General features: G+C 42.7%; 2 protein-coding genes across 2 annotated transcripts; one reads left to right on the top strand and one right to left on the bottom strand.

Moving 5' to 3' along the window:
• Window positions 1-7,590: 7,590 nt before the first annotated feature.
• On the top strand, window positions 7,591-9,298 carry LOC129767219 (actin-related protein 6). The gene is made up of 3 exons (XM_055767874.1): window positions 7,591-7,848; window positions 7,904-8,893; window positions 8,954-9,298. Exons 1-3 carry the CDS (start codon window positions 7,769-7,771, stop codon window positions 9,072-9,074), a joined length of 1,191 nt encoding a protein of 396 aa, XP_055623849.1. The 5' UTR covers window positions 7,591-7,768; the 3' UTR covers window positions 9,075-9,298.
• On the bottom strand, window positions 9,149-10,404 carry LOC129767220 (protein lin-7 homolog C). The gene is made up of 3 exons (XM_055767875.1): window positions 10,125-10,404; window positions 9,769-10,035; window positions 9,149-9,702 (listed from the first exon to the last, which is right to left on the bottom strand). Exons 1-3 carry the CDS (start codon window positions 10,159-10,161, stop codon window positions 9,413-9,415), a joined length of 594 nt encoding a protein of 197 aa, XP_055623850.1. The 5' UTR covers window positions 10,162-10,404; the 3' UTR covers window positions 9,149-9,412.
• Window positions 10,405-10,818: the final 414 nt, after the last annotated feature.

The following is a 10,818-nucleotide window of genomic DNA, read 5'->3' as shown; positions in this document are numbered from 1 at the left end:
TAAATGTTTGATACCAAAAACATGATAGGATAGAGACACCCCTAAATCAGACAATTCCTCTCTCGAGTTTTGCTCTTATCAACACATTCGGCGATCCATTCATATTTATATAGATAGAAGACCATATAAGAGTGCGTTTTATCACATTAAAATCCATTTCCATTTTCGAACGAAAATCAATTTCGTTATCGCAAACATTTGTGTTTCATTTGAATGGCAGCCTCCCCTTGGAGAGGGGGGAGGAGTGTCGAACCATTATAAAAATGTTTATCAATCTCTAAAACCTCTATATGCCAATTTTGATTCCATTTGCTTGATTAGTTCTCGAGTTATTCAGACCCCCCCCTCCTGTAGAGAGAGAGAGGAGTGTCAAACCACCTCAGAAACATTTATTGCCTCCTAAAACTTCTACATACCAAATTTGGTTCTATTTTCTTGATTAGTTCTTGAGTTATGCAGAAATTTATGCTTTATTTGTATGGCAGACCACCCCTCCCCCTTTTTTTTTTGAGAAAGGGAGAAGTGTCTGACCACCATAGAAACATTTATTGCATCCTTAGACCTCCACATGCCAAATTTGGTTTCGTTTGCTTGATTAATTTTCGAGTAATGCAGAAATTTGTGTTTCATTTGTATGGCAGCCCCCCTTTAGAGAAGGGGGAGGAGTGTCTAACCACCATAGAAACATTTCTTGCATCCTAAAACTTTCATTTGTATGGCAGCCCCCCTTAGAGAGGGGGGAGGGGTTTCGAACTATCATAAGAACCATTCCCGACCCCAAAAACTCCTACATACAAATTTTCGTGTCGATTGGTTCAGTAGTTTCCGAGTCCATAAGAATCAGACTGACAGACAGACAGACAGAAATCAATTTATATATATATATATATATATATATATATATATATATATATATAGATTTTCCAATTTTGTTGCTGTCACTTCCAGTTGACACTCTCTAAACAAAAAGCCCAATGTCGGTTCGATGAAACCAGTTCAAAGTATTAATCTTTGGATGCATTAGAAGCGTTCTTGAACAGTCTGCCAAATAAAAGTTTTTTTTGAGGTTCATCCATTTAAGAACATCAACATGATCAAATTGTGATATTGGAATATATTGACATCGCGGGACATTTTCGTTTCTTTTGCCAAATGCGGGACGTTTCGCGGGACGAAATATTACGCGGGACATTTTGTTGAAATGCGGGACTGTCCCGCCAGTTTACTCTATATGTCTATAAAGAAATGTCGAATTTATGATCGAAATTTGACACTTTATTTAACATACTTAAAATTATCCAATTCAAGTCAAATATGCGTCGTTTTGTTCGCAAACTTGTTGCCATTCCCCCCTTCATTAGCAACTTCATTATCCCCCCCTTTCAAAACCCCCTCTCCTTATTGGCAAAAAAAATCAGACAGCCAGTTTTCGCAAGTCTCTTTTGAGGGCAAACTTAGTACCACCGAGAGGGTTTTGCATGGACCGGAAGAGATGATAATCACTTGGATCCAGGTCCGGACTATACGGTGGATGCAATAGGACATCCCATCCGAGCTCCTGTAGCTTCTGGTGGGTCATCATAGATGTGCGAGGCCGAGCATTTTCCTGGTGGAAAACAACAACATTCCTGTGGATCACTTCTGGCCGCTTTTGGTCAATCGCCTGCTTCAAACGGTCAAGCTGCTCACAGTAGAGAACCGAGATGAGGGTCTGGCCATAGTTGAGTAGCTCATAGTGGATGATTCCCTTCCAATCCCACCAAACACACAGCAAAACCTTCCTGGCCGTCAATCCGGGCTTGACGATGGTTCGGACCGGCTCACCGCGCTTCGACCACAACTTTTTTCGCTTTAGGTTGTCGTACGTGATCCACTTTTCATCACCAGTCACCATCTTCTTCAAAAATGGGTCGAGTTCGTTTCGTTTCAGCAGTGCATCGCAGGCGTTGATTCGGTTTAAAAGATTTTTTTGCGTCGACTAGTGTGGCACCCATACATTCAGCTTTTTTTGGAATTCAATCTTCTGCAAATGGTTTCAAACGGTTTTATGGTCTATACCCAGTTCCTGACCAATCGAGCGAGTGCTCACATGTCGATCTACTTGGATGATTTCAACGATTTTATCGGTTTCCACGACGATTGGCTTACCAGTACGGGGTGTATCTTCGACAGCCACTACACCAGAACGAAATCGATCAAACCAACGCTGTGCTGTGCGAATCGTTACAGTATCGGGTCCATACATTACACGATTTTTTTCGGCCGCCTCCGTTGCAGTTTTACCTCGCAGGTAGTAAAAACGTAAAATATGGCGAATTTCTTGCTTGGTGGACTACATCTTTGACGCGCTATAACTTGAGACTGAAAAGGACAATCACAACACTGTCAAAACGACACTTGTAGCACAGATTGTCGTCTTCAAATAGCCGTATAGTATGACCCGATGCGATAAGTGTTGGGGTACCACCCAACGACGGTGCGCTTACGGTAGTACGCACACTTCCATCATACAACAGTTATTGCACCTTCCATTCATTGGCCTTGCCGCTGGCTAGGCCACAGCTGTCACGAGCGACCCCATGTTCGTGCTCTATTCCTCAGTAACCACGCTCGAGTGCTGACCAAGTTATTTATTTTAAACATTAGAATAGTTAATAAGGTTATTATTGTTACGTAAATATAATTGTCGTTCATACATTAGCCAAGACGTAACAATAAGTACAACACAAGATATGTTTAAGTGTTGCCATATATTGACAATATACGACATTTCTTATTCCCCAACCCAATATAACAACTTTTCTTGTTCAGGACGAGCTTTAGGCTGAGGACATAGTAAACGCGGTGCGATGCGATGCGAAGCGATGCGGAGCGATCAATTGGAGCTCATCGCGTGCTATGACATACTGATCGCTTCAGATTGCGCGTCTTTTGATGTTTCATTCCACTCCATTCCACATGTAAACAACCCAGCACAAGGATGCCAGATATGATAACCCTTCTTCATTCTGTAAACAGATGAATTGTGAGATGTTTAATTTGCTAATACATTGTATTTTTCTCAAAAAAGCATCAACCGAAAATCTAAATTGAAGTTACAACAAATGAAACTTTGTATTGACGTAGGACTACGTCAACCATTAAGGGTGCGAAATCAGAAAACAGGTCACGTTTTTATTAAATAAAGTTAATGTTAATAACCATTTTTGCTGCGAACGGACTTCAACGATTTGCATACCAATCGAATCAGAAATTTTCTAAGATTTGTTTGATATGCTATACATTACAATCCAATAGTCTGCATATGGTTTAAATTGATGAAAATTGGAAGCATTCCCATTTCCCCATACATTTGTTCTGTCCATTTGTGTGCTTTGCCGAACAGAGCTGCCAATAACGGGCAACTTATGCAGCCGCTAGTATAAAATTAACGAAGGGGAAGCGCGAAAAGAGTGTATATTTGTGAAGTAAATTCCACCCTTGCATAATGTGAAAGCTGTCGCTAGCGTATAAGTGTTGCATCTCCTCTGAGGAAAATTCTCAGAATCTTTCTGGGACCGAAACAACAAAGGTCGCTTATTCTGCTCGTTCTGTGTTTAATGTTTTCCTTCGAGCTGTAAACGTTAGCGAATGTTTCACATGAAGTGTGTTTCGATGTTTCATTTTTATCGCTGCAACTGTGTGTATCTGTTAGACGCGTGTTTGATGCTTGTTGAATGGCGATGCACGGAAAATGTCTCTCGTTAAATACTCAGTGCAATGCGAGCATTGATATAAAGAAACAAATTGCGACACATGACCAATTAGTGTATTGTTCTCGCAAAGGCAAGAAAGAATCGTTGCATCTCGAAATAATTCTACAAAACCACGTAAGCCATTAAAACTTTTCAGGGTCCCCGGAACTTTTTACTAAAGAGTTATTTATGGAATTTCGACGTAATCGCAAATAATATCCGAAATAATAAACCAACAAATTAAAATAAAAATATTGCGTAATCCTACGTCCTAAGCGGCCGTGTCTCGGATACAATCCCTCGATTTATTTCAGTGGTATGAGACACCGTGCCCGCGCGGTCGAGGCGACTGGGATTTCTTTAACGTTCTAACACGAGAGACAACGACCGTCTCAAAACTCACTCCTCATTTATTTTCTGTCCATATAATTTATACATGCATTTCCTAAAATCTATTATCTCCTCCTCGAGGTAAAACAAGAATTCAAAAAGGAATTCGAGATAAGATAACAATCTATCCTAAACCTAGACCCTATCTCTTTTAACATGCACAAAACAAACTATGAGTCACACGATCCGCAAAGAAGGATCGCGCAAGAGAGAGAGATGTATTTATTTAGGTTCGGGATCGACCCGAGCTTATCGTAAACTAGACCTCACACGGGTCGTGCAATAAAATGTTTATCTGAAAAAACTATGAATCATATGATCGTAAAAGAAACGGATTTATTGATTTATTCTGGATCTGGATTCTGGATTCTCTTTTACCTCAGCACAAAAATAAACTATGAATCATACTATCTGCAAAGAGAATTGTATGAAGTTTATTTAGGCACGAGCTTATTGATAATTCTGGTTTTAGGTCGTCGCAGGTATTTGGTTACTTTTTCTCTCAATAACTCAATTTTTATTTTTGTTCGATGAGTTCGGTTGTGAAGATATTCATAGATAAATCGTCTGGTAACCATCACTTGCGTTCACTCGCGGCTAAATACTGTAGTTCGCCGTAGAGTTGCGCCAGTTCGTGGTTCATTCTCCTTCTCCATACTCCGCTTTCCTGTACACCACCGTATATTGTTCTGAGCACTCGGCGTTGGAAAACTCCAAGCGCTTGTGAGTCCTCTTCAAGCATCGTCCATGCTTCGTGCCCATAGAGAACAACCGGTCGAATTAGGGATTTGTACATGGTACACTTCGTACGGGGTCGGAGTTTGTTGGACCTCAAGGATTTGCGGAGCCCATAGTAGGCTCGACTTCCATTGACAATGCGTCTTCGAATTTCACGGCTGTTGTTGTTGTCAGTTGCTATCAACGAACAAAGGTAGACAAATTCCTCTACCACCTCGAGCTCGTCGCCGTCGATCACAACACTACTACCAAGAAGAACTCTGTTGCGATCAGTCCCTCCAGCTAGCATGTATTTAGTCTTAGACGCATTGATCCCAAGCCCAATCAGCCCTGCTTCGTGTTTCAGTCGGGTATACAAGTTGGCTACCGTCGCATGTGTTCTTCCGATTATGTCCACGTCGTCGTCGAAGCAGATAAACTGACTAGACTTGTTGAAAATCGTGCCCCGCATGTTGAAGCCCGCTCTCCGCATAACACCTTCCAGCGCCACGTTGAAGAGCAGACAGGAGATTCCATCGCCTTGTCGAAGTCCCCTGTGAGTCTCAAATGATTCCGACAGCTCACCTGAGATCCGCACACTGCACCGCACACCGTTCATCGTTGCCTGAATCAGTCTTGTCAGCTTTCGGGGAAAGCCGTGTTCGTCCATGATCCTCCATAGCTGTCGTCGGTCGATTGTATCATATGCGGCCTTGAAGTCGACGAAGATGTGGTGTGTAGGGACCTGATACTCGCGGTACTTTTGGAGGATCTGCCGCAGTGTAAAAATCTGGTCCGTCGTCGAGCAACCGGGCATGAATCCGGCCTGATAACTTCCCACAAATCTACTTACTATTGGCGATAGGCGGCGGAAGAGGATCTGAGACAAAATTTTGTAGGCACCATTCAGGATTGTGATGGCACGATAGTTCCCACAATCCAACTTGTTGCCTTTTTTATAGATGGGGCAGATTACCCCGTCCTTCCACTCCTCCGGTAGCTGTTCTGTGTCCCAGATCTTGACTATCAACCGGTGCATACACTCTACAAGTTTTCTCGGACCTCCCTTGAAGAGCTCCGCTACGAGGCCATCCTTACCAGCTGCTTTGTGGTTCTTGAGCTGATTAATGGCCTCCTATAACTTCACCCATCGTCGGGGGTGGTACGTCGTCGTTGTCGGTGTAGTCCTCCTCAACGCCGTCTAGGTCTCCTGTCTGCGCGCTGTTCAGGTGTTCATCGTAGTGCTGCCTCCACCTTTCGATCACCTCGCGTTCGTTCGTCAAGATGCCTCCTTCCTTGTTTCTGCACATTTCGGCCCGCGGCACAAAGCCTTTGTACGAGGCGTTTAGTTTCTTGAAGAACTTCCGCGATTCTTGAGAACGATAAAGCAGCTCCATCTCCTCACACTCTTTCTCTTCCAGGCGGCGCTTTTTTCCCGAAAGAGATGTGTTTGCTGCCTTCGTTTCAGTCTGTATCGTTCCACGTTTTGTCGAGTCGCTCGTTGCAGCATGGCTGCGCGTGCGACTGTGGTGATCTCAAGGTGTAACGATATTGGAGGCTGTGCTGGAAGAAGGTGCTACGTATGGCCATGTTCTTGGAGGCAGCGAAGTCGATAAGTCTTAGACCGTTTTCGTTGGTTCGCTGATGGGCGCTGAACCTACCAATTACCGGTCTGAATTCCTCCTCCTGGCCGACTTGAGCGTTCAAATCACCGATGACGATTTTGATGTCGTGTTTTGGGCAGCGATCGTATTCACGCTTCGGCTGCGCGTAGAATTCTTCTTTATCGTCATCGGTGCTAGCTAGATGGGGGCTGTGGACGTTGATAATGCTGATATTGAAGAAGTGGCCTCTCATCCTCAATCTGCACATTCTTTCATTGATCGGCCACCAACCAATCACCCGTTTTTGCATCTCCCCCATCACGATGGAAGCTGTACCCAGCTCGTGTGTGTTGCCGCAGCTCTGATAGATGGTATATCCACCATGGAACGATCGCACCATCGAACCTTTCCAACACACCTCCTGCAGCGCTACAATGTTGAAATTGCGGGCTCTCAATATTTCCGAAAGAATTCGGGTACTCGCAAGAAAATTGAGAGACTTGCAGTTCCATGTTCCGAGTTTCCAATCTCTAGTCCGTGTTCTTTGCGTGGGTCTAGTCCGATTGTCCTGTCTCGAATTTTTTTGTGAATTTTCCTGTGCGTTTTATTTTTACGGATGGCTTTCAGGGTCTGCACCAACCCCCTGTCTCGCCGAAGGACCGTCGTGCACAGCTCTTTTTAGAGTCCCCGCTGGCACGAAGACAGTGATCAGCCGCCCCTAACATGGGGATTAGACGCTGTTTTGAGCCGCACCTCCATGGTAAACAGACGCTCGGAAAGAAATCCTCGATAAACTACCTAATACCTTGTATATAATACTAGAGGAATTAATAAAAAAAAAGTTCAACATGCACGGTCCTTCACTGTCAATGGAAAAAAGCTCGATCGTTCACAGTTACTTTCCAATTACAGTGCATTCAGTGAAAATAAAAACAACGTTGTGAAAAATATAGCTGCTGGTGAAGTTTAGTACGACTTTTAATGCGATATTTTTTTGTGCGAACCCTATCACTCGCACAAAAACCGTACTATTTTTGGATTTTGAATAACGAGAATAATATGACATCTCTAATACAAATATCTCGTGTGAATGCTGCTTAATAATGACAAACACCGATAAAGTGTAGGTATAACTGAACAATGCAATTTTGCAACACCAACAAAAATATTGCCGGTTAGTACCCGTAAACATGTACCAAGAGCACATATTTTAATAGAACAAAGTGTACGTTACTAGTGAATTTTTGCATATTGGAGAGCCATAATAGTGAGGATCTATGCGATAAAACCATATCGTCTGTAGGAAAAAGTATACAACACGCAATGTCCGACAGTAATGTATTGGTGTTGGACAACGGTGCATTGTATGCAAAAATTGGCATGTCGGATTGGAGCAAACCGAAGTATTGTGGCATACTGTGAAATACTTCCAAAAACTCTCATATCATCTTCTTCCAGGACCGTTCCGAATTGCATAACGAAGGCCAAATCCGAACGGAGGCGCCCATTCATCGGTAGCCAGATCGAAGAATGCCGCGATGTTTCCGGTCTGTTCTATATCTTGTGCTTCCAGCGGGGCTATTTGGTTAACTGGGACATCCAGAAAACGGTGTGGGATTACATGTTTAACAATGAATGCTGTCCGGTTAATTTTGCTGATACGCCGCTTTTGATCACTGAGCCGTTGTTCAATTTCCAATCCATTCAAGAAGCGATGTTGGAAATTTTGTACGAAGAATACGAGTGCGATGCGGTCTGCAAAACCAACTCCGTAGACTTGATTGCGTTTAATTACACACACGGTGAGGATAAGAAGAAACCTTTGTGTTGCGTTGTGGTGGATATGGGATACAGTTTCACCCACATCGTCCCATTCATAAAAGGAACGAAGGTCAAAAATGCTATACGGAGAATAGATGTCGGAGGAAAGATGTTAACGAATCATTTGAAAGAAATCATTTCCTATCGGCAGCTGAACGTGATGGATGAATCGTATGTAATTAATCAGGTTAAGGAAGACAGTTGCTTCGTATCGCAAAATTTCAACGAGGACATGATCACTGGGAGGAAACGCTATCCAGAAAACAGTATAATCAGAGAATATGTTCTCCCAGATTATACTCAAATTCGGAGAGGTTTTCTGCGAAAGTTGGACCCAAACAACGATTCAAATGACGAATTACAAACGTTACGATTGAACAACGAAAGGTTTGTCATACCCGAGATTCTATTCCATCCATCCGACATCGGAATTCAGCAGATGGGAGTAGCAGAGGCAATTGTACATGCTATCGATGCGTGTCCCGATGAAACGAAGCCACATCTGTTCAACAATATTGTAGTTTGTGGAGGTAGTGCCTTGTTTTGCGGAATGCAGTCACGAATACAGAATGATGTCAGAGCATTGGCGCCAGATGAATTCAGCGTCAGCGTGACTGTGCCGGAAAAGTTAGTTTTATTGGTTCGATGAGTATATTCTGATAACGATATATATCTAACTCATTTCAGCCCGATTACGTATGCGTGGTATGGAGGACAACAGTACTCGCAATCACTTAGTTTTCTCAAGTCCTGCGTAAGTCGTGCTCAATACGAAGAGAATGGAGTCAAATATTTGGTTGAGAAATAAGAAAACTAGAGACTCAAGGTGGCAAATGCAGGTAGTCATTAGGCAAATTTTTTCAAAGACAGAAATTCGGTTCGTAAGACAGTTGAGCACGGCGTTTATTTCTATTGATCATATAGGGGTCATTTAGGGCGATCAATTTGTATGTATCATTAACGTTTGCTATGCTGCAGTGCTTGGATTCTAGAATATGGTCAAAATAATATAACAAACACAATTATCTAAAATATCGAAGGATCATAGATTAAAGAAAATTTGAGAACTTCTAGGCAATGATTAAATTTAAACATCGACATGAATTTTCAAACTGCTATGGTGTAAATAGGGTAATAGCGCGAAATCTAGTACTGTTGGCGTCTTCTGGCAGCTCGCTGTTTATCGAAACGCAATTCCATCTCCTCCAAAACTTTTGGTGTGTATCGAACCACTAATTTCACTGAACCTACAGCTTGCTTGAGTAGCTCTACAGCCTTTTCGTGGTTTTCACCTTCCACGGATACTCCGTTCACTGATAGCAGTTGATCGCCTCTCTTCAGTCCACCGTGACGATCTGCAACACCTCCCGGAATTATACGTGAAATATAGATGGGCGAATTTTGTTCCTTTCCACCCATTACATTGAATCCAAGTCCTGGTCAGTAGTAGCCCCAAAAAATGTTACAATCAATAACAAAAATATGTGAATCATATCGCAAACCTTCATCCGTTTTCGGTAACTCAACAACTCTCGGATGGGCATGGCCCTCGCTAGCTGCGAACGCAGCGATAGTAGCTTTGGCAGTCGCAGATGCTCGTACGTCCAGTGAGCCCTGAATATCGACCGTCTCGTACACATGCTCGTACACCTCACGGACAGCATTCAAGAAATCGCTCTGAAGGACTTTTTGTAACGCAGCCAGCTTCGTTGCTGGAACTTCTCCACTCATTTGCAGCTTTTCCAGCAGTTCGATGGAACGTTTCACATCTTGGGAGTAAAATATCAAATATATAAATGTTTACTATCTGAATCGAACTTATTTTTAGACGGAACTTTTATTTATGATCACAACCTACCTTTAGCCAGAGTTAATGGTTCACAAACGTTGGCCATCTTCCTACGTCAATTTTTCAGGGGTAGAAAAAAAAATCGATATCGGATGGTCGTCTGTATCTATTTCGATACTGTAAACAGCTCGCTCAATAGATCAATTCTCGGAAACACTTGCTCCAACGCCCAAAAAAATTTGCTTCCAAAAAAGGAATGAAGTTTTCTCTAATGAACTATCAAGTTGCCCCAGACTCGGAGCAATTTTTCGCACCCAAACACAAAAGTGAAGATAATTTGACATTCATAAAATTTTCTAGCAAGCTTTTCCCAATGATTTATGTAAACAAGGTAATTTGCTTGGGAGTGAGAATTGGTGACGTCACTCATATCTTAAACATTGTTAACCCCTTCCCGTATTATTTAATACGTCACACATCAAGCGATTTCACTAGCCTGCTGAGCGTTCCAGTGCCCTATGTTATTCAAGTACCCACGAGTGGGAGTCGATGTTGTACGGGAAAGGGTTAATCAATTGAAATGTGTTAATAAATGTACAATACACTAAAGCAGCGATTACCCGCTAGCGGACAATGAGCTTCTGGGCTATTCTTCCGCGCAGCTTTTTTGCCTTGACAAACCGCAGCGGGGGCTCAGTAATTCGGGACATCGAAGCCGAATTTGACAGCCAGCTTACATGAAGCAAATATAAACAAAACGCAA

The sequence above is a fragment of the Toxorhynchites rutilus genome, chromosome 2 (genome assembly GCF_029784135.1).
Source record: "Toxorhynchites rutilus septentrionalis strain SRP chromosome 2, ASM2978413v1, whole genome shotgun sequence".
NCBI classification, from domain to species: Eukaryota; Metazoa; Arthropoda; class Insecta; order Diptera; family Culicidae; genus Toxorhynchites; species Toxorhynchites rutilus.
Note: the sequence above shows the minus strand (reverse complement) of the source record. Positions and strands in the feature narration are given on the sequence as shown.

Bases quoted from the DNA above. Each gene is read 5' to 3' on its own strand.
- LOC129767220 (XM_055767875.1), bottom strand. From the start codon at position 10,161: ATGGCCAACGTTTGTGAACCATTAACTCTGGCTAAAG. The intron at 10,036-10,124 runs GTAGGTTGTGAT...TTTACTCCCAAG, and splicing joins ACCATTAACTCTGGCTAAAG to ATGTGAAACGTTCCATCGAA. The intron at 9,703-9,768 runs GTTTGCGATATG...ACTACTGACCAG, and splicing joins GTTACCGAAAACGGATGAAG to GACTTGGATTCAATGTAATG.
- LOC129767219 (XM_055767874.1), top strand. From the start codon at position 7,769: ATGTCCGACAGTAATGTATTGGTGTTGGACAACGGTGCATTGTATGCA. The intron at 7,849-7,903 runs GTATTGTGGCAT...ATCTTCTTCCAG, and splicing joins TCGGATTGGAGCAAACCGAA to GACCGTTCCGAATTGCATAA. The intron at 8,894-8,953 runs GTTAGTTTTATT...AACTCATTTCAG, and splicing joins AGCGTGACTGTGCCGGAAAA to CCCGATTACGTATGCGTGGT.